The sequence below is a fragment of the Pristis pectinata genome, chromosome 24 (genome assembly GCF_009764475.1).
Source record: "Pristis pectinata isolate sPriPec2 chromosome 24, sPriPec2.1.pri, whole genome shotgun sequence".
Classification (NCBI taxonomy): domain Eukaryota; kingdom Metazoa; phylum Chordata; class Chondrichthyes; order Rhinopristiformes; family Pristidae; genus Pristis; species Pristis pectinata.
The window spans coordinates 1,609,817-1,632,638 of record NC_067428.1 but is presented as its reverse complement, the minus strand read 5'-3'; the positions used below and the strand labels follow the sequence as shown (position 1 = coordinate 1,632,638).

The 22,822-nt window shown below is 55.9% G+C and overlaps 2 protein-coding genes across 5 annotated transcripts in view; one reads left to right on the top strand and one right to left on the bottom strand.

Moving 5' to 3' along the window:
• Positions 1-11,807, top strand: part of LOC127582631 (DNA-binding protein RFX2-like) — a 113,524-nt gene extending 101,717 nt beyond the window's left edge. For 3 of the 4 annotated variants that reach the window (XM_052038098.1, XM_052038095.1, XM_052038096.1), the window contains 3 exons: positions 203-356; positions 6,253-6,343; positions 6,452-11,807. In XM_052038098.1, coding sequence (XP_051894058.1) covers positions 203-356; positions 6,253-6,343; positions 6,452-6,597 — 391 coding nt within the window. In that variant the 3' untranslated portion in view covers positions 6,598-11,807. The remainder of the gene's footprint in view (positions 1-202; positions 357-6,252; positions 6,344-6,451) is intronic. The other variant, XM_052038097.1, reaches the window with a different exon arrangement.
• An 8,231-nt stretch (positions 11,808-20,038) lies between these two features.
• On the bottom strand, positions 20,039-22,317 carry LOC127582634 (potassium voltage-gated channel subfamily V member 2-like). The gene is made up of 2 exons (XM_052038108.1): positions 21,127-22,317; positions 20,039-20,470 (listed from the first exon to the last, which is right to left on the bottom strand). Exons 1-2 carry the CDS (start codon positions 22,186-22,188, stop codon positions 20,189-20,191), a joined length of 1,344 nt encoding a protein of 447 aa, XP_051894068.1. The 5' UTR covers positions 22,189-22,317; the 3' UTR covers positions 20,039-20,188.
• Between the last annotated feature and the right edge of the window lie 505 nt (positions 22,318-22,822).

The following is a 22,822-nucleotide window of genomic DNA, read 5'->3' as shown; positions in this document are numbered from 1 at the left end:
TGAGAGGGCAGGAAAGTGCAGAGAGAGCAAGGACGTAGCATCAAGGTGATCTGTGCTGTTGGCTTTTGCATGAAACTACAATGAAAACCACGTGCACTTCTGTTCAGCTTAATGTTCCAGATGAACTGCTTGGTAAATGTAGTGTTTGGTATCTGCAGATAGAAGGTCTGCTTTGAGTTGTCCTGTAACACTTTTATTTCAGTTCCATGGTTATACGTGACCTGACCTTGCGTAGTGCAGCCAGCTTTGGCTCCTTCCATCTGATCCGGCTGCTGTACGATGAGTACATGTTTTACCTCGTGGAGCATCGTGTGGCGCTGGCAACAGGCGAGACTCCTATAGCTGTGATGGGTGAGGTACGTCACTAACCATAGCCTCACAGAATCGTCAAGGCAGCACTGTGCCACAGCAGTAGGTGCTGCTGCCTCAGCTCCAGTCCTGTCTGAGTGGAGTTTGCACGTTGTCCCTGTGACCACATGGGTTTCCCCAGTTGCTCCCACATCCCAAAGATGTGCTGGTAGATTAATTTTCCACTGTAACCCCTAGTACAGGTAAAGGTAATCAGGTGGTGGGTATGTGAGAGAGGATAAGGTGCAGGGCTACAGGGGGGTGGGACTGATGGGATTGCTCCACTGGAAGCCAGCAAAAAGCAGTGGGCTGAATGGGCTCTGTGTTGTAGGAGCCATGAGAATCAGGAGCAGGAGTGGGTCACTCAGCTTCTCCATCCCACCCCACCAGTCAATAAGTTCATGGCTGATCTAATTGTAACCTCAGCTCTAGAGGGCCGGAGCTATAGGGAGGCTACGTCTTTATTCCTTGGAACGTAGGAGAATGAGGGGCGACCTTATAGAAATGTTTAAAATTATGAGGGGCATGGATAAAATGGATGGTCACTTGTCTTTTTCCCCAGGGTAGGGGAGTCCAAAACTAGGGGGCATAGGTTTAGGGTGAGAGCGGAAGGGTTTAAAAGGGATCTGTGGGGCAACTTTTTCACCCAGTGTTATAGACAATAGGAGCAGAAGTAGACCATTCGGCCCTTCGAGTCTGCACCTCCATTTTGAGATCATGGCTGATCCTCAACAATCAATATCCTGTTCCTGCCTTGTCCCCATATCCCTTGATTCCCCTATCTATAAGAAACCTATCTAGCTCCTTCTTGAAAATGCCCAGAGAATTGGCCTCCACTGCCCTCTGAGGCAGTGCATTCCACACATTCACAAGCTTCTGGGAGAAGAAGTTTTTCCTCACCTCTGTCCTAAATGGCCTAGCCCTTATTCTTAAATCATGCCCCCTGGTCCTGGACTTCCCCAACATCTGGAACATATTTCCTGTCTCTATCTTGTCCAATCCCTTAATAATCCTGTATGCTTCAATCAGATCCCCTCTCAATCTTCTCAATTCCAGCGTGTACAATCCCAGTCTCTCCAACCTCTCAGCATAAGACAGTCCCGACATCCCCGGAATTAACCTCGTAAACCTATGCTGCACGTCCTCTATAGCCAGGATATCCTTCCTTAACCCTGGAGACCAAAACTGTACACAATACTCCAGGAGTGGTCTCACCAGGGCCCTGTACAAATGCAAAAGAATCTCTTTGCTTTTGTACTCAATTCCCCTTGTGATACAGACCAACATTCCATTAGCCTTCATCACTGCCTGCTGCACTTGCTCATTCACTTTCAGTGACTGATGAACAAGGACTCCTAGATCCCTTTATATTTCCCCCTTACCTAACTCCACACCATTCAGATAATAATCCTCCTTCCTGTTCCTGCTCCCAAAGTGGAGAAACTCACACTTATCCACATTAAACTTCATCTGCCAAGTATCTGCCCACTTACCCAACCTATCCAAATCACCTTGAATTCTCCTAACTTCCTCTACACATGTCGCACTGCCACCCAATGAGAAAGGTTATGAGAAAGGTTCTTTTGGATCTTAAAGATAGAGGTATCTGGACGCACAGTCTTTGTACTTTAAAAAGGAGAATTTTATTTACAAAGACAGACATGGGAACAGAATGTGAAGGAACAAATGCACACTCGCACTCGGGTGATCGCGAAACATGGGGCAAGTCGCAACAGGGGGTGAAATGCACACACGCACGCACACTCACACACACACACACACGCAACGAACTAGTACAAATGATCAGGAAACGAACAAATACATTGTCTGAACCCCCTGAATCTGGACAAACAACGGCTCTACTCTACTGGGAATCTACTTAGGAAACTCCTAGACCCCTGTGGAAGTGCACCCTCTCACCTGTGGTCTCGACCCCGGCAGCAATGGGAAGAAGAGGGAGGGCTGCCTACATGTACCATCTTTTATAGGGCTGTAGCTGGGCGGAGCCGCTCAGGTAAGTCAAACAAGCCAATGATTCAGGGTCAAGAACAAAGGTGGGTTACAAGCCAATCCTCAGGTGTGCTCTTAATGGGTGGGGTGGAGCCGGACCCTTGATTGACAGTGGTGTAGCTTCTGACCCGATAGGCAATGCTGTCATCTGACCATGGGGGTCAGTAGTGTTGTTACTGTCATCTGACCCCTGGCCTCTCTACACCCAGAGGGTGGTGAGTGTATGGACCGAGCTGCCAGAGGAGGTGGGTGAGGCAGGTACAATGCTATCATTTAAGCACTTGGATAGGTACATGGAGAATATGGAGCTGAGTAAAATAGAGGGCTACGGGTAAGCCTAGTAATTTCTAGGGTAGGGACATGTTCAGCACAGCTTTGTGGGCCGAAGGGCCTGAATTGTGCTGTAGGTTTTCTATGTTTCTATCTCTGATATGGGGAGACCAAGTGACAAGGTGGCAGTTAGAAGCCCATTACACTTCTCACTCTGTGTTTTGTGTAGCTAATAGCAGGGCCATGGGACATGCCCAGTGGTCCAGAGTGCTGGTAGAACGAGAAAAATTGAGCTAAAGCGATGTCCGGTTCTGGTACAGACAGAGAACGAGTTACCTGATGTTGGAGAATTCATTATTGCCTCCCGCAGGCTGAACCTGCTCAGATGGAAGGTGAGGTGTTGTTCCTCAAGCTCACATTGGGCGTCACTGTAACAGTGCAGGAGACCACAGACCGATAGGTGGGAGTGGGAGTGGGATGGAGAATTAAAGTGGCAGATAATAGGAAGCTGAGGGTCATCCCTGCAGATTGAACACAGGTGCTCTGCAAAGCAGTCACCCAGTTGGTGTTTGGTTTCTCTGGTGTGGAGGAGACCACACTGTGAACACACTGGATTGGAAGAAGTCGAAGTGAATGGCTACCTCACCTGGAAGGACTGTGTAGGGTCTGGATGGTGGGAGAAGCAGAGGTGACCAGGGAGTCATAAAGGGGGCAGAGCGATCCCTTCGAAATGTTGTAAAGGGAGTGGAGGGGTGTCTGGTGGTGGAATCTTGTTGGAGGTGTTGTGGAGAATGTGGATGGAAGGAGAGGCCCAGGGGAGGCACATCAGGGACACACTTGCCCCCACTCACTTTTCAACATTTCTCTGCTCCCTTTACAACTCCCTGGTCACCTCTGCCCTTCCCACCGTCCAGACACCTAAACGGTCCCTGCAGGTGAAGCAGTGATTCGCTGGCCCTGTCCAGGAGGAGAGGGGGTGAGAGCAGGCTTGTGGAAATAGATAAAATGCAGACAAGGACTCTGCCCTCTATGGCAGAGAGGAACAGGAAATGCTACAAATACTCAGTGGGTCAGGCAGCATCTGTGGCAGGAGAACAGATGTCCCCTGACCTGCTGAGTGTTTGCACCATTTCCTGTTTTCAGACTTCCAGCATTGGCAGTTTTTGTGATTGTCATGGTAGGGGGAAGCGAGGGGCTGAGGAAGAAGGAAGACATTTCAGAGTCACCTGTACAGAAGGTCTCGTCGCCGGAGCAAACACGACAAAGAACAAAGGGAGAATAGAATGGAGTCCTTACAGGAGGCAGGGAGGGAGGAGGTCCAGTCCAGGTAGCTGTGGGAGTCTGTGGGCTGTAATGGATGTTTGTTGCTGGTCTGTCCCGAGATGGAAGGGTCCGAGGTAGTCCACGTGAAGGTGAGGGTGGGAACTAGCAGCACAAGTGATGAAACTTTCGGGTTCTGCAGTTGTGCAGGAAGCAGCACTGGTGCAATCGTCGACATATGGGGTGGCAGTCCCGATTCGGACTGACACAGAGTTGGGGTGGTGGTCCCAAGTCGGACTGACACAGAGTTGGGGTGGTGGTCCCAAGTCGGACTGACACAGAGTCAAGTTTATTGCCATGTGCACAAGTACAGTGAGATACAGGTAGAATCACAGGCACATTCCAAATATCCAGCAAAAAGTCTGGTGTATCTTGGGCAATATATTTAGTGTCCCACCAACCCACACTCTTGAAATTTGGGAGGAAACTAGAGCCCCCAAAGGAAACCCACTCGTCACAGGGAAAATATGCAAACTCCACACAGACAGCACCCGAGGTCAGGATCGAGCCCAGGTTGCTGAGCTGTGAGGCAGCAGATGCAGTAGCTGCACCACTGTGCTGTCTCAGTTGTAAAGTATTTTCTTGAATCGTGAAGGAAATGGGTAACTGTTGTGTGAAACGGTTCTTTGGGAATCTTAAAGATAGAGGACTCTGGACATAGGCCTTGGATTCTAAAAATAGTTTAATCACAAAGGCAAACGTGGGGACAGAATGAATGGGAACAGATGCGCACTCTCACATGCAGGAGACCGCGGACATGAGGGGGAGTTGCAATGAGGATGAGACACACACTCACACACACAAACACACAATGGACAAGGTACAACTTATCAAGAGATAAACACTACAATGCCTGAATACCTTGACCCAACAAGCATTGGCCCTAACACTCCCTGGAGTCTGACTAAGACAGTCCCAAACCACATGGTGATGCCCACTCTTACCAGTGGTCTCTGCAGCATTGTCTCACTACTCCTGGGGCAGTCGAAAAGAGACAGACCAGGGGATTGCAGCACTCGTTATAGTGCTAGGAGGCTGGGTGGAGCCTAGCCAGGTGATTTAGACAGGTCAATGGTCAGGCAAGTTCAAGGACAAAGGTGCTCTCCAAAGCCAATCCCTAGGCCCACACCTGATGGATGGGGTGGAGCCACACCTTGATTGACAGTGATATCACTTCCGATCCAAAGAGCAATGCTGTCCTCCGACCCGCGGGGTCAGTGTTGTTACGGTCACGTGACAGCCATGTGCTCTCATACTACAGTACAAAGCTAAAGCGGGAGAGGTTATGAGATGTTGAGCATTTGAACAACTCAGCCTGCCATGATAACAATCTCTCCGAGGTCTTCAGTGGCAGAGGAGGTGAGGGAATGAAGAGTCTACCAGAGGCCAAGGAGGGGACTGCTGGCAAGGAAGGTGGATCTTTGGCTGGCCTAAGGTGTTAGCTGGCTCCAACATGGAGCTGGGGGAAGTCACACTAAATATTGGGCAAGCTCTTTGACATCATGGAGGCATCACATGGTTGGGAGATGGGAAAATGAGGGTTGGGAGAACATAGAACAGGCCCTTCAGCCCACCATGTCTGTGCTGCCCATGATGCCAATCTAATTAATCCCATCTGCCTGCACATGGTCCATATCCCTCCACTCCCTGCCTGTTCAGGTGCCTGTCTAAATGCTTCTTAAACGTTGCTGTCGTATCTGCTTCACCACCTCCCCTGGCAGCGTGTTATAGGCACCTCCCACTCCCTGTGTTAAAGAATTTGCCTTGCAAATCTCGTTCAAACTTTCCCTCTCTCACCTTGAAGCTATGCCTTCTCGTATTTGACATTTCTAGCCCGGGAAAAAGAGTCCGACTGTCTACCCTATCTCTGCCTCTCATAATTTTATAAACTTCTATCAAGTTGCCACTTAGCCTCCGACACTCCGGAAAAACAATCCAACCTCTCCATGTAGCTCATGCTCTCCAATCCAGGCAGCATCCTGGTGAACCTCTTCTGCACCCTCTCCAAAGCCTCCACATCCTTCCTGTAATGTGGCAACCAGAACTGGACACAGTACTCCAAGTGCAGCCTGACCAAAACTTATACAGTTGCAGCTCGAATTCCCAACTTTTATACTCAATGGGTAGAGCTGATTTTTTACTAACTTTCATCTGGAATCTGAGCCGAGTTTGCAGGTAATGCTGCCAGTACATGACTTTTGGTCAGTCTAATTTGAAGAGCAGAAATATAGAGTGTTCTCTGAAGTAAACATGTCCAGCCAGGAGTGCCAAGCCTTCTAATTCTGTCTGTTCTGCTTCCTGTAGTTTGGTGATCTGAGCTCCATGTCCCCTCTACAAATGGAGAAAGGTAAGAGCTTTCTCAACATGGACTGCCTTGGGCGTCTCCAAGCTTCAGGTATGGAGATTCCCAGCGTTACACATCCAGTTACAACAGTGACGTATCTTGCATTTCATTGTCCAGTTTGTGGCATGTTGTGACTGTCTTCAATGAATTTTTGAACAGATGATGGGAGTGGGCTGGAGAGCGAGGTGGATGCGGATCTGAGAGGAGTGAGTGAGCCTCCTGTCAAGCGAGAGCGTGTGGACCTCAACCATTCCCTTCAGGAGCTGGATGTCTCCACTCACCAGGAGCTAATGAATTCAATATAATCAGACTGAAAAGGTCGAAACCTCCAGGGTAACGCCCACTTCGCCCAGTGTCTGGGTCAGAAGGTTAGCCCATTCTCCAGCTTCTGGCTGAGGTCGACTTAAGATCACAGAAACTAATTGCAGAAGGTGCACATGTTAGGCCAGTGCTTAAACTCTCCAGCCCTCAATGGGCAGGTGCAGCGGTAGTCGCCAATGTGTCTTTGATGCATTGTCAGGTCAGTGGTGACCCAGCAGGAAGAAGAGCATGGGCCGGAGGAGGCCATGTCCACTGGAATTAAATAGCTGTAGCTGCTTAGTACACAGAGTTCAAGCTAACTATTTTGCAATAACTGTTTAAATGGTTTAGGGTACTGGTTTATAGTGCTGCTTTACTCATTATGTATAAACTCATTATTGCAGAACCACTGGGATTAAATGTGTCACTGGTGTTCAACATGTATCTTCAAGATAAAGGCAGCTGGGATTTTAACTGGCTACTAATTGGAGAATGGCAGGAAATTACTTCAACGTTCTATTTTTGCAAATGGAAGAAAACTTTTTAATTTTGTAATTGCTTTTGTAACTCTCACACCCACCTCACACGCAGGAGGCTGGCTGAACCATTCCAGTCTCCCTGGGGATGTGCTCTGTGGGTTTCAATGCCTATCGTTAAAAGGTTTCATTTAACTCTTCACGAGCTGGGAGCTGTGGTGGTTGGGCAGAGTGAGGAGAGCTGGGACAGGCCAGAAGGTGTGTGGGTGGAGCATAGTGAGAGGAGAGTGAAATCACTTCACCTCCTTCAGCTGGTAGACCAACTCAATGGAATCATGGGCTTGTCCATAATACAGCCATCACTGCTCAGCAATGAGTGTTGAGGATCAGTTGGATGAACCTTGTAGCCGTGACCAATCCTGCCAACTTTGGACCGGTTCTATGGGACTTGCTGGAAGCCTGCTTGGCTAAACATTCCTCAACATGCTGTTACTTACTGAGTGAGTGATAATTGCCTTATTAGATCATTATTTTACCCATTTAAAAATGAACCTAGCTGCCCAACAGTTAGCTAGAGATGAGATAATGTGTCCCATTAGTGGGGTATGTTGTACATCAGGGAACCCAGTACATGCATTTCACTGTGCCTTAGGGAGATTACTGGGATAATGGATGAAATGTGCCTGCACTGGTCAGAGACCCAGACACTGTGAACTAACTTTTAAAATCTGTCATTTATACCTATTTTTGCTACTGATGGTTCAGTGACATCAAACATTTTACTTACAATTGCAATTACTAAATATACAAATTAACCTCAGTAAAATACCTTGTTTACTTTCCCCTCCAGTTTTAGGTCTCATAAGCAGTTTTTTAAAAATGTTACACTACTTTCTAATAGAAAGAAAGTTACATTTGAAACCAGAGCATGTTCTGGTTCTGCAGCCTTATTTGTTCTTAAGCAGGGAACTTCTGTTGTGATTTCTGGACACCAGCAAGTCTGTGATGCAAGAGAACTGACGGGTGTGTGGGTTTTCCTGGAACTTTGTGCCAAGTTCACCCCTCCTCATCTGGTCTATCGAACTGATTGAATCAATTCCACAAAACTGAAGTGTCACCTGATTTACAAACAGCACAGCCCTGGAACATGTGAACAAACAAGTTTTGCAGTCAAGCAATAAGGTTTATGGGTTCCTGTCTTTTCCTTGTCCCCATTTTCTGAGCAATTTTACTTTTGACTGGGGGTAAGTTCAGTGGTCCATCTGCCTCCGGTTGGGGGGCTCTCACATGGTACAAGTGTGACAAGCAGTCCCCAGAGCTGGAACTGCACATCCTACACATACATCCCCTTGGAGCGAAGGCTGCCGGGTTTACCTTGTTGCACACATGCACTCTGGCTTCACTATAATTGTAAACGTTCAGTGTCTTCAGGCATTACCCTCTCCACCTTCTCACCGGTGGGTTTTAGGGAAGCAGCTCTCTCGAGCTATTCTCTGCAGACAGCAGGAGAGGTGTTGGTGCACCGGACATCAGTGTCCTCACACTGAAATCATGACATCTTGCAGAAAATCTGATTCACTTTATTGCTTTGAAATGACTGGTTTGTGTAACAGGCAGATCTTCACAGTTCATTTTGAAGCTTGTCGGTCTGCTGATTGTACGTTGGTGCCGTTGACAGAGCTGGTTACTGTCACTGACTAGCAAGGTTGCCAGGTGCACCAGGGAACTTAAACCAGAATCATGAAGCCCCATCTTCACAAAATTCTTTACTGTCATCTACCATCAGCCATTCACATACCTGCTCTAAACTTTGTCATGAGGTTTAAACAAGTGAGCTGGGAAGCTTAGGAATTCCATTTCTGAAGCTCATTTAGGTGACTTATTCATTGGGTTAAATGCAATTAATAAGCCTTTTTCTAAGTAATTAAAATCAGACACAACAACATAGCAAAACCTTAAAGACTCTGAATGTCAGTGGTGGAGGACAACTGAATGAATATATTTAGGTGAGTAGTTAACAGAATGATCAAGACTATGGAGGGTTAGGGTTTGAACATGTGCACTGTAGAGGCTTAATTTTCTTGAACTGATTTCATGTGAACTTTTAGCCCAGCGGTTTTATTGGATAAAAAAGTGATCTTCAAATGTTCGGTGTTTCTCATTGATTCTGTATCACTGAAGCTTTTCATGTTATTTTCTAAGGAAATTATCTCTTCAGTTTTTTTTTAATGACTGGAAAATATCCTGTTGTAAATGTTTTCAGGTGTATTATCTTATTGTGTAACATCCAAATCCTCCCACAATAGGAACAATTTCTCAACATTTTTTAACTTGCCTTTGCTGATGAAAATAATTCTTAGTGCTGTGATGTTTTACTCTGTGTAGTACACAGTTTTGCGATGGAACAAAAATTATCCAAACCAGTTGGCAGAGGGGTTAACGTGTGTAATCAGTGTGCAGACAGTGAAAAGTATGCAGTACCACTTAATGTTTAAAACGTACTTCACACAGCACGTTGGTGTTGTGCAATGATCTTTGTGGTTCTGGCTGGGAGTTAGGGATTGAAAGTCTCAGTCCGTCTGGCCTACTCCACCATCAGTTAGGTAACACTGACTGTATCTGAACTCCATTTACCCACTTTGATTCCTTATCTCCAAATATCTCACCCAACAAACATCTGTTGCTCTGATGCTGTAGTAAATACCCAGCCAAGATGACAACAGCCACCTCTATATGTAATGGTACCCTAGTGTCTGTATGGACCAGGTCTACCTACACACTGTCCATCTGCCTGGGGCTCACAGGGTAGCTCGACAATGGCTTCAGTGTGACGTAGTGATGCATTTGGACTCTGAATTGCTGAGCCAGAACTAATGTGGACATGACTCAGTAACTTCCTAGAGCATGGAGTTGGCCACACTGTAGAAGGACCCCTGAACGGGAGCTAGAGCTTAAATGAAGGAAGCTGTTGGCAATCAGCTGTGGTCCAAAGGTTCATTCCCTGTGTTCAATCACCTGCTCAGGCACAGAGCAAACAGCCCTCTCCCACTGCAAGTGTCCACTGCACCTGGGCCGCTGCTGTTGGAGAGCCAGAATCTGTAACTATCACCCTGGGGTATCCGGACTGTCGGCAGGAAAAGGCTGTTTCAGTGCTGCAAAGAAATCCATTGTAAACTCCAGTAAGTGACAGGCACCCTCCGTGGGTAGTAACTGGTACACAGCCATAGCAGCAATGGCCACTGGCAGTGCCCACTGGGACCTCAAGTGAGAGTTAAACGTTGTCACAGGCTGACTGCTTCTTCGGGGACAGTAATAGGACCCAGCTTCAACACCCTTGTCATTGGTGACACAGCTGTGTGTCACTTTTGATTTAAAAGTAACTTGTTTTTCAATATCTAAGCTCAAGAAAAGTGGCTGAAATTGAGAAAATTTCTAACATATGAATAAAGGGTGGGAACAGAAAGATTTGTGTTTCACTATAACTTCCCACTATAGCCGTGTGCACACTGTAACCCACCCCTACAGCCGTGTGCACACTGTAACCCACCCCTACAGCCGTGTGCACACTGTAACCCACCCCTACAGCCGTGTGCACGCTGTAACTCGGCCTTACAGCCGTGTGCACACTGTAACCCACCCCTACAGCCGTGTGCACACTGTAACCCACCCCTACAGCCGTGTGCACGCTGTAACTCGGCCTTACAGCCGTGTGCACACTGTAACCCACCCCTACAGCCGTGTGCACGCTGTAACTCGGCCTTACAGCCGTGTGTACACTGTAACCCACCCCTACGTTATGAGGACACTTGCTAGCACCAGTAACTTTTCCCAACGCATTTCACCATCTGCAGCATACAGGCCTGTTGCTTCTTAAGCAAGCAACAAAGGCTGGAACCTTCGCGTGCCTCCTACAATCTGCCTTGTGTAATTTTATCGCTAACGTTTGAAAATGGAACTACTCAGCAGTGTGCGTGGTGAGAAACGGGGTCAGGTCAGTGACTTTACTAAATCTATTCTTCTGATATGGGGTTGTCCTGAAGTGATTGTCTGCTTCTCTACCATGCTGCCTGACCTGCTGAGTGTTTCCAGTGTATTCCAAAAGTTGTGATTTATTTTACTTAAAACAGCTCAATTTTATTTTTCATACCGAAACATCAATTGCACACATGGATAATGCCCTCAGATAATCTTTGATCAATTTGCAAACTGTGTCATTTGTTCTGAACCAGAAGCCTTACGCGGACAGTGTAATTGTACCTCCCGTGGCTGCCCTGCCTCAGCAACATTGCTGAATTATTGAGGCAGAAAGTCTGCATATGGTCAACTGATCATTGGGGTCTCTGAATTTGTTTTTCTCCTCCATTCTGCATTGCGTCAGTGGAATTGGGATCATTTGAAGATGTATAGATTCTCTGCTCTTTACATTATCTATTATTGTTTAATTTGTAAAACAAGAAAGTGATCCCAATTACCTGGTTTTACTTAGTCCATCAGCTGTAGTTGAGCATACCAAGTGACCTTGGTTAGTCTAACTTACAGGATGGAATTGTTTGGGTTATCTGTAATATGTGTATAAATTGATGTAAAAACTGAAATTCGTTAACATTTTGTGCATTGTGATTATTGTCGGTTTAAAGCTTTCCTGAAGTTCCGTACAGACAGAATCTGTATCACCATTCAGAAAATATCTCCTTCAAAGATTTTGCTTTGATTGTTCCCATACGGCATTCTTGATCTTGAAAATTAACCACGTTAAAACTCTGAATTTAGTAATAAAAACATGCTGAATTAGCAGCTGCAGAGGACTGTGCCATATTCTGCTTCGGTACACACCCTGTCCACTGGTGCCCTCTCTCCCTCTCCATCCAGTCTCCTACCGGGCGCTGCTCCCACTGCTGTGTTCAGTGCCCCTTCTCCCTCTCTCCGGGTACACCCCACCCTGCAGCTCCCTCTGCCCGCTCAGCTCCTTCAGTGGAACACCCCTCCCTCCCTCTGCCCGCCACCCCATGCAATCCTTCTGCTGATCTTCCCCTCCGCTTCCTTTGCCCTTCCCATGTACTGTGGATCCCCTCTGTGCTTCCTGCCCAAAGCCACCCTGAGCTCCCTTAACTTCACCTGTCGAACGACGTCCAGGTCCCCACAATCAACACCCTGGGGTGACCACGGCTACAAGAGCAGCTCAAAGACTGGGTTTACTTTGGCATTCCAAGGCCTTTCTACTGTCTACCAGGCACGTCAGCTGTGATAGAATATTCTCCACTGGGTGAGGCAGCACTAACACCTGCCTGAACCCAGCTACTCCCAAACCCACCACCTCTGCCACCAGCAAGGACAAAGGCAGCAGGTTGACGGGAACGCTCCCACCACCGTGAGAGCTGTGGCTGTCTTAAGGGTGGGACAGGCGATGATTGTTGGGTTTCAAGGCACCCAGATCCTGAAAATAGATAAACACATACCCAGCAGACACAGCCCAGTACAGATGCAGACACAGACACAGCTCTGTACACTGCTGGCTCCAGGACTGCTTAGTCCAGGACAAGGCGGGGTGGTGCAGCTGCTGCCTCCACCCCAGGCACCTGAGTTTGACCTCGGCCTGTGGTGCTGACTGTTTTCCCTGTGACCACGTGGCATTCCTCCCACATCCCGAAGGCTTGCTGGCAGGTTAATTGACCACTGTAAATTAGTGTGGGAGGGTGGTGAGAGAATTGGGAGGGGGCGGGCGGGTTGATGGGCCTGTGAGCGAGGATATGTTACAGGGGCAGTAGGTCTGTTGGGAATTGGATTGATGGAAATGCTCCAACAACCTTCTGGTTTCTTTGCTTAACTGGACTCCGCAGTGAAAGGACCAGCACTGGTCACTCGGTCGGGGGCAGAGGACGAGCGCCTGTTGAGGAACCCGGTGTGACAATGTCCCTGGTCCCCGCTGCTATTCCTGGCACTTGGTGCCAGCCAGGCTGGAGGCCCGTGAGTGATGGGGGTGGGGGGGGGGGACACAGGGGCGCGGGGCCAACCGGAACCCTCTCGGTCAAGTGTGACTTGGTTTGTTGAAGATACACTGAGGGTCACTAATTCTGAGTGTTGGCACCATCGGTTGAAGCCGGGGCTGCTCGGTGAGACCAGGAACGGGGACTGGAAGGGACACTTCACCCGGAGGCAGCAGCGTCTCCAACACAGAGACCAGGCTGGGGGATCCCTGCACAACCCTGAGCTTCCAGCCATCCGTAACGTTAACCCTAACCCTAACCCCGCTCCCCGCTGACCTCTGCCTTCAGTCCGCCCGACTGTTCCAGTCATCCCTGAAGGAGCCGCCCTCACCGTCCGCCGGGACCCCGAGGGCTGACCGCCGACCGGTTCCTTCTCCCCATTCATGTTGCTCAAAGTTTCAGGCTCAACTTGTGTCTTTTCCGACTTCAGCGGCCGGTATTTGAGGTGCCCCTGGTCTGCACCTATCACTGTGGGGAGGGTGGACAGTTCTACCAAACCACGGCTGTTCCCACCGGCTGTACCTGAGCTGCGCTGACGCCTCGCTGTCCTGGTCCAGTCCCGGTTTCACCGGGTAACTGCAACACCAGAAGCTGTTGGGACTCGCAGCGCTTCCCACACTGGTGCAGCCTCAGTTCCTGCAGCGCTCTCGCCACAAGTGTTCCCATCTACAGCAGAGCTCCCTCCGCCCCTCCCTCCCTCCCTCCGCACCTCCCGTCCTCCGCCCCTCCCTCCCTCCCTCCGCACCTCCCGTCCTCCGCCCCTCCCTCCCTCCCTCCGCACCTCCCGTCCTCCGCCCCTCCCTCCCTCCGCACCTCCCTCCCTCCCTCCGCACCTCCCTCCCGTCCTCCACCCCTCCCTCCCTCCGCACCTCCCGTCCTCCGCCCCTCCCTCCGCACCTCCCGTCCTCCGCCCCTCCCTCCCTCCGCACCTCCCGTCCTCCGCCCCTCCCTCCCTCCGCACCTCCCTCCCGTCCTCCACCCCTCCCTCCCTCCACCCCTCCCTCCCTCCGCACCTCCCTCCCTCCCTCCGCACCTCTGCGTTTGTTTTCTCACATTCGCAGTTCTGCCGACGGTCCGTTGGCCCGTCCACTGCTGCCCTGCCGGGTTTCAGTGTCTCCACGCTGTCGGGTGACCGGGCCAGCGGACAATCCCACCCGCGGGGGCTGCAGCAGCCGGTTTACACCGTGCGGTTTGTCCCGGTCTTCTCCCAGTCTGGAGCCTCTCGCTGCCCGGAGCCAACCCCTGGTTCACCTCCTCCCAGGGAGATCTCCGGTGGAGCTGGCGGGCTCCCCTCTCCGCATGCCCTCCTCTTCGGGTGAGGTCACACACTCCATCTGCCCGCCCCCCCCCCCCCCCCCCCTGCCGTCCCGCACCCCTCCCAGGGACACACCGACCACTAGGCGCCAGGTCCCGGTCAGCCACATCATGTTGGGGCAGAGCCTGTGTGGGTGGCGCTCGGATCTCCCGCGGCCCTCGGCTGTGACCCTGTGACACAGTCCCCAGGCCGTGCTCCACTCTGTCAGTCCCGCAGGAGGTGGACACCCCTCCTGCATCAGGGCCCCACACTGCTCCACGTTGGCCCAGGGCGCAGCATCACTGCCGTCCACACTTCAGTGCGGTGTCTACACCGGCGCCCTGGCTTGCAATAAATGCCCCTCTGCACCGCCTCAGTACCTGGTCCGTCCCCGCACCCTCGCCATCGCCGACCCCCGGACCACAGCCCAGGGACACCGTGAGCGGCCGACCCACAGCATCTGACCTCTGGCATTCAGGGGTTCCCCCGCACCCCCGACTCACCACTCAGCAACCCTGCGCACCTCCCGCGTTTTAACCCCCCCCCCCCCCCACCCCGAACATTAGGTGGAACTTCCTGCCTGAACAGTCGGAGACTTTTTCCCAGGACATAATTTTAAGGTGATTGGAGGGAGGTATAAGGGGGATGTCAGGGGTAAGTTTTTTTTACACAGAGAGCGGTGGGTGTGTGGAGCGCACTGCCCGCAGAGGTGGTGGGGGCAGGTACATTGGGGACACTTAAGAGACCCTTAGCCACATGCATGATAGAGAAATGGAGGGCGATGTGGGAGGGAAGGGTTAGATGGATCTTACAGCAGGATAAAATGTCAGCACAACATCGTGTTCTATGTTCTCCCACTTGCCCCACTGAGCGACCCCACAAGGCTCCGTGCATGGATGCCTAAACTGGCGCCGCTCCCTCTGCAGCCCCCTGCCACACACAAACCTCGGCGGGGCCCTCAGACTCCCCAAGGTCCCTGTGGGCCGGTGCTCAGAAACTCCCGTCCGTTACCCTCGCCTCACCCGTGGTCACCTTACTGTATCTGGGTCCCCAGGACTTTGACAACAATCAGGTGCCCCCCACGTTCCACATTCAGGCTGAGGGAGCTCCTGACACACCCACCGCTCTCGCTGCTGTGCAGAGGGCGCCTGTTCCCACTGGTTCCTGCCCCTGTGGCAGCCTCCCGCCTCCGTCCTCGCTGTGGTCCCCGCCCTACCTGCTGCTAACACGGGCCAGGCTCCCACAGGTGGCCTTCACTGAAAGTGGGAGCTCCCGGCTGACAGCAGTGGTCGGTACAAGATAAGATGTAATTTATTAGCCACATAGAAACACACAGTGAGATGCATCTTCTGCGGAGAGTGTTCCGGGGGCAGCCCGCGAGTGTCGCCCACACTCCCAGCGCCAGCCTGTCGGCAGCTGCGCCATTCGCTGGATGCAGTTCTTCAAGGGACACCCACACGTGTAAACGACAGCGACCTTGGCTTCAGCTGCCAAGGGAGATCTCCCTTCATCTCGCCACCTCACTGAGTTCTCCTTGACATCTGCTTTTTTGAACGAGCTTGTACTCTGATCTACCCGGTTATGTGGTTTAATGTCAAATATTGGGAATCAAACAAAATGCTGGGCATCTGAAATACAAACAGAACATTCGGGAAACGTGGGCCCGAGCTACACCAGGCTTTCAGTGGGGCACTCTGTGTCTGTCCGACTCGGGACCACCACCCCCAGCTCTCTCTCCGCTACATCGCTGGTGGTTCCTGCGCTCCCGCGGAACCCGAAAGTTTCATCACTTCTGCTGCTGGTTCCCAGCCTCCCCTTCACGGGGACCACCCCGACCCTTCCCTCCCCTTCCCTCCCATCTCAGGGTCAGACCAGCAACAAACATCCGTCACAGCCCACAGCTACCTGGACCGGACCCCCTCCCTCCCTGCCTCCTGTAAGGACTCCATTCTATTCTCCCACTTCCTCCGGCGACGAGACTTTCCGTCCAGGTGCCTCTGAAATGTCTTCCTGAGCCCTGGCTTCCATGGCGGGCAGGGCTCAGGTCGCCCCTCTGCTCTCAGCCGCCTCTCTTCCTGGACAGACGGACAGTGTCCCCCTCCTCCCACCCACCAACCTCCACGTTTGGCAGATGATCCCTCACAAGTCCTGCCAGACACACCCTCCCCTCTCCTCCCCATTCAGTACATTGAAGGGACCCCTCCCCTTGCAGCTCCCTGGTCCGCTCCTCCTCCTCCACCCACCACTGCGGCACCTGCCCTTTCCCCTCCGCGCTTCCCACCATCCGGGGTCATAGACGGTCCGCCCAGCTGAAGCACTCGGCGTTCACGGTGTGTGGTCACACCGGAGGGGCCAGACACAGGCTGCGTGGGTGCATTCCCACCTTTCTGCCTGCGGTCTCCTGTAACGACGAGGCCCAGAACCAGCCGAGGAACATCGCCTCATCTGTCCGGGCACGTTGCAGCCTTCTGGACCCCACATCGAGTTCTCCAACCCGAGGTAACTCGGCCCGTCTCTCTGTTCCAGCCCGTCTGCCTCCATTGGCAGAGCCTGACCTGCTGGGCACACCTCACTCCCTGTCTGTTTACCACTGATCCAAGGGCCACTAACCACCCCCACAGCGACCCTGCATCTCCCCCCCCCCCGCCTCTAAAACTGAAAACTGGTTTTTCTCCTCCGTTTTGACAAAGGGTCTTTAATCTGAAGCGGTCCCTGTCCACGGATGCTGCCTCATCTGCTGATCGTTTCCAGCATTTTCTGTTAGTTTTGTCCTTAGAACGCCCCTGCATTAAGGCGTTGTTATTGTACTGACGTTGTGCCCCCCACATTGTACACTGGCCTCTCGCTGTAACTCCAAGCTCCGGGTCCTGAGACGGGCACCTCCTGTGCATCTTCTCGGAGACCGTGGACATCAGGCGAACAGATCCACTGAGGTCAGGTGGCCACGGTTCCTGTGCTCCACGCCATACGGGCCCAACTGCACCAGACCCCTCTCCCTGTGCACATCAACTGTCGGGCGCTCCCGCACAAACAGTGACCGTGAATCGGAGACTCCCGTGGAGCCCTTTCCATTAAAGCCCGTCACACCTGCCTTCTATGCCCGTCCTGGCCCGGGGCAATTCCGATAAATTCCACCCGCCGCAGACTCTCCCTCACCGTCACGGTCTGAAGTCTCTGTTACCTGCTCTTCAAACTTTCATCGCTCAGCCCGACTGCTCCATCCACGGAACTTGCATCCCCGCCACGTTCAGTTTCATCAACGATCAGACCACCGGGTCGAACATTTCCTATTTATGCCTGCCTCCTTTCACAAGATACCGAGACCACCCTCCACCCTCCCTCCCCTCCACCCCTCCGCCCCACCTTCCTCCCCTCCGCCCCACCTTCCTCCCCTCCGCCCAACCTTCCTCCCCTCCGTCCCTCCGCCCCACCTTCCTCCCCTCCGCCCCACCTTCCTCCCCTCCGCCCCACCTTCCTCCCCTCCGTCCCACCTTCCACCCCTCCGTCCCACCTTCCTCCCCTCCGTCCCTCCGCCCCACCTTCCTCCCCTCCGTCCCACCTTCCTCCCCTCCGTCCCACCTTCCTCCCCTCCTCCCCCTGGTCTGTGCAGATCCTGACTTACATTGCACGATCACAGCTCCAGCGATGGTCCACTCTACCTTTATTCCCGTGTCATTGAACAGGAACCTCGCTGCCCCACATCCTGCGGTCGGGTCCACCTCACCCAACCCTCTGAAAATGGAGGCAAAGACCATCTGCTCCTTGTTCAGTGTTGGTGCGGTTCCCTGGGTAAACCCTGGATAAAGACAGCACCCTGCCCAGAAGGTCAGGGCGTGTGCTCCTGGCGTCCTGACTCAGATTCCGGGTGTTCAGAGGCAACGGGGAGAGGTAAAGTTTGTTTTATTTATTCATTGATGTTTCAGGACGTGGGCGTCAGTTTATTGGCGATCACTTGGCGCCCCGGGAAGTGGCGGTGAGACAAATTCTCCAGCTGGAGGTGCGAGCGCGGTCGGGATTGCACAGGTTGGACCCATTGACGCAGGAGCTGTGATACATTTCTTCCTCGGAGGTGAAGAAACTTTCAGAAAAGATGTCAGAAAAGGAATTAGCAGTCACACGTACAAGTGTGGAATGATTAGAGAGAACCAGCAGGTTACCTTTAATAGGCAAATGACATTTAACTACATTATCAGTGTATTTGATGAGGTAACAGGGTCACTGATGGAAATGCAGCTAATGCGATGGGTTTAAAAATATATTTGACACAATAGACTTGTCACTAAAAATAGGAAGAAAACGGAGATGTTTCCCGACTGGAAGGTGTGTGCGGTGCAGATGCCCAGCCGGCAGTCTCGGGCCGCAGCTTTCCTACAAGTTCCAGATCTGTAGATTTCACAAAACTTGCGGGTGTAATGTACAGCAAAAGGTAAGGTGCAGCAAAGAGGCAACATGAACTGGAGGTGTAGTGGTGGAACTGTGCCCTCTACGTAGTGTTATCACAGAGAAGTGTATGGAATCCTGAGGTTTATAGATAGAGGCACGGAGTAGAAAAGCGAGGCCGTCCTGATGAACCTTTGGTCCCGTTTCCCCTGAGTATTTCCAGCATTTTATTTTAGGTTTTAGGCTGCAGTTTTTTTTAATTTTCAAGCTTTACGAACCGCTGGTTCGGCCACAGCTGGAGTTTTGTGTCGATACGAAGGCTTCAGAGCGCTGCAGCTTTACTCAGTTGATTCCTGGGATGAGGGACGTTCTGTAATTGCCCTGGAGATGCTGGGGTTGTTGCAGCAGAGGGGGTTGCTCTAGGGTGCTCCCACTGGCGGGGGGCAGCGGTCAACAGACGGGCGGCACGGAACGAAGGGGGAAGGAGGGGGGGAGGAGAGAGGAGGGGGGAGGAGAGAGGAGGGGGGAGGGCGAGGAGAGAGATGGGGAGGGGGGAGAGCGAGGAGAGAGGAGGGGGGAGGGCGGGGAGAGAGGAGGGGGGAGGGCGGGGAGGGAGGAGGAGGGCGGGGAGGGGGAGAGGGGAGGAGGGGAGGGGAGGAGGGGGGGAGGGGGGAGGGGGGAGGAGGGGGGAGGGGGGGAGAGGGGAGGAGGGGGGAGGGGGGAGGAGGGGGGAGGGGGGAGAGGGGGGGAGGGGGGAGAGGGGAGGAGAGGGGAGGAGGGGGGAGAGGGGGAGAGGGGGGGAGGGGGGAGGAGGGGGGAGGGGGGAGGGGGGAGGGGGGAGGAGGGGGGAGGGGGGGGAGAGGGGAGGAGGGGGGAGGGGGGGGAGGGGGGAGGGGGGGAGGGGGGAGGGGGGGAGGGGGGAGGGGGGAGAGGGGAGAGGGGGGAGGGGGGGGAGGGGGGAGAGGGGAGAGGGGGGAGAGGGGAGAGGGGGGGAGGGGGGAGGGGGGAGAGGGGAGGAGAGGGGAGGAGGGGGGAGAGGGGGAGGGGGGAGAGGGGGGGAGGGGGGAGAGGGGAGGAGAGGGGAGGAGGGGGGAGAGGGGGGGAGGGGGGGAGGGGGGAGGAGGGGGGAGGGGGGGAGGGGGGAGGAGGGGGGAGGGGGGGAGGGGGGAGGAGGGGGGAGGGGGGGAGGGGGGAGAGGGGGGGAGGGGGGAGAGGGGGGGAGGGGGGAGAGGGGGGGAGAGGGGAGGAGAGGGGAGGAGGGGGGAGAGGGGGAGAGGGGGGGAGGGGGGAGGAGGGGGGAGGGGGGGAGGGGGGAGCGGAAGGAGGGGGAACGAAGGGTGGTTGGAGGGGGGTGACGGGGGGACGGGACGGGACGGGACGGGGGCAGCCTCCGGGCCGAGGGCAGGGGGAGGCGGCGTGGGCGCTGCACCGGGGGACGGGGCGGCCCCGCTTCGGGCCCGGACTAACGGGGAGAGTCCGGCCGCCGCCCCTGCGCCTGGTCCCCGCAGCAGCGCAGCAGCTTCCCGAGGGCGCGGTGCCGCAGGGCGACGTGCCCCCGGTCCCGGAGCACCGAGCCCCGCTCCAGCGCCTTCAGCTGCCCGTAGTAGTCGGAGAACTTGTTGAAGAAGATGGAGATGGGCATCCCGTTCAGGATGATGCCGAACGAGATGCAGCCGAAGGCGAAGACCCGGCCCAGCAGCGTCTCGGGGATGGTGTCGCCGTAACCCACGGTGGAGATGCTGACCTGCGGGGAGAGCGCGGGTCAGCCCGGCCGCCCGGTACCCAGGGCCCCGGCTCCCCTCTCCGCCGCCCGGGAGGCCCGGGCCCGGCGCACTGACCCCTCCCCGCCGCACGGGCACAGGGGGCGCTGCGGCTGGAGTCCCGCCCCTGCCCTCCTGGTCCCGCCCCCTGGCCGCTGACATCACCGAGCTGTGCCCCGCCCACTCCCGAGGGCCCGCCCCTCTCCCCCAGGCCCCGGCCCCGTCCCATCTCCCCAGCCCCGCCCCCTCTCCCCAAGGCCCCGCCCCTCCCAGGCTCCTCTCCCCGGCCCCGCCCCCAGGCCCCGTCCCATCTTCCCAAGGCCCCGCCCCTCCCCGGTTCCTCTACCCCAGCCCCGCCCCTCTCCCCAGGCCCCTCCCTCTCCCCGCCCCTCTCTCACAGGCCCCGCCCTTCCCTCTCCAGGCCCCGCCCCTCCCACCCCAGGCCCCGCCCTTCCTCTCCAGGCCCCACCCCTCTCTCACAGGCCCCGCCCTTCCCTCTCCAGGCCCCCGCCCCTCCCACCCCAGGCCCCGCCCTTCCCTCTTCAGGCCCCGCCCCTCCCACCCCAGGCCCTGCCCTTCCTCTCCAGGCCCCACCCCTCTCTCTCAGGCCCCGCCCCTCCCACCCCAGGCCCCGCCTTACCGCCGCCCACCACCAGGTGCCGGGGATGCTGCTGAAGTTGGTGCCGGGGAGGTGGTGCTCGGCCTGGTGCACCAGGGCGGAGAAGGTGAAGATGCCGAGGCCGATGAAGAGCAGGAGGCAGCAGACCTGCTGCGAGCAGCGGCGCAGCGTGAAGCCGAAGGCCCGCACGCCGGTGGAGTAGCGGGCGAGCGTCAGCACCCGGAGCAGCCGGAGCGGGCGGAGGGCGGCGAGCGCGGGCCCGGGCGGGGCGCGGGGGTCGGCGGGCAGCGCCAGCTCGGTGTAGAAGGGCAGCAGCGCCAGCAGGTCGGCGGCGTTGAGCGGGGCGAGGAGGAAGCGGCGCGGCTCGGGCGCGGCCAGCAGCCGCAGCAGGTAGTGGGCGGAGAGCGCGGCGCTGCAGGCCGCCTCCGGGCCGCGCAGGCCGGGGCCCAGCTCGGGCACGGTGCCGAGGATCAGGCAGGCCAGCGAGAGCAGGACGCAGAGGCAGCCGGCCACGGCCAGCGCCCGGGCGCCGGGCGACGAGTGCGGCCGCTCCAGCAGGCGCCAGAGGCGGCGCCGCCCGCCGCCCAGGCAGCCGGCCGCGGCCCGCGGCTCCGCCAGGCCCAGCACGGCCTCCAGCTGCCGCGACACCCGCTGCTCCTCCGCCAGCTCGTCGCGCCGCTCCCGCAGCAGCAGGCGGCAGCAGCGCGGCGCCCGGCCCGGCCGCAGGCCCCAGTAGCGGAGCTCGGCGCGGTAGCCGCGGGGGCAGAGGCCGGGGCCGGGCCACGGCCTCCCGCCCCGGTACACGGCCCACAGCCCGCGGAACACGCCCGGGTCCCGGTCGAAGAAGAACTCATCGCGCTCGGCCGAGTAATCGTCGCACAGCCGCAGGCCCTCGGCCGGGCCCCGGCAGGCCGCCAGCCGCCCGATCCGGCTGGCCGGGAACCGCGCCGCCAGCCGCCGGCCGATGCGGAACCGAGCGCCGCCCACGTTCAGCTTCAGCACCGGCCCGTCGCCCGGGCCCTCGGCCGCCGCCTCGTCGCCGCTCGACGACTCGCTGCCTGGCTCCGGCTCCGGCTCCCGCATGTCCCGGCCCCGCGGCTCCGGCTCCCCCGTGTCCCGGCCCCGCGGCTCCGGCTCCCCCGTGTCCCGGCCCCGCGGCTCCGGCTCCCCCGTGTCCCGGCCCCGCGGCTCCGGCTCCCCCGTGTCCCGGCCCCGCGGCTCCGGCTCCCCCGTGTCCCGGCCCCGCGGCTCCGGCTCCCCCGTGTCCCGGCCCCGCGGCTCCGGCTCCCCCGTGTCCCGGCCCCGCGGCTCCGGCTCCCCCGTGTCCCGGCCCCGCGGCTCCGGCTCCCCCGTGTCCCGGCCCCGCGGCTCCGGCTCCCCCGTGTCCCGGCCCCGCGGCTCCGGCTCCCCCGTGTCCCGGCCCCGCGGCTCCGGCTCCCCCGTGTCCCGGCCCCGCGGCTCCGGCTCCCCCGTGTCCCGGCCCCGGTCTAAATCCTGCGGCAAAGCCCATTAAAGGATTAGCGAGGGCGGATGGGATTAGCGGCTGAGCCGGGCCCACGGTGGGCCCGCTGCACCGGGACACCAGCCCGGACTAGATGGGGCTGTGGCGCCCCCGAGCCCCGCGGGGGGAACCTCCGACCCTCCCTCGGTTACAGGCGGGGACCCCTCGGTCCGGGAGGGAGAGGCTTTGCCCAGTTGCCACCGGGCTGCGGCCCGA

Coding starts and splice junctions, on each gene's coding strand:
- LOC127582634 (XM_052038108.1), bottom strand. CDS start 22,188: ATGCGGGAGCCGGAGCCGGAGCCAGGCAGCGAGTCGTCGAGCGGCGAC. Junction 20,471..21,126: donor GCACCTGGTGGTGGGCGGCG/GTAAGGCGGGGC, acceptor CTCTCCCCGCAG/GTCAGCATCTCCACCGTGGG.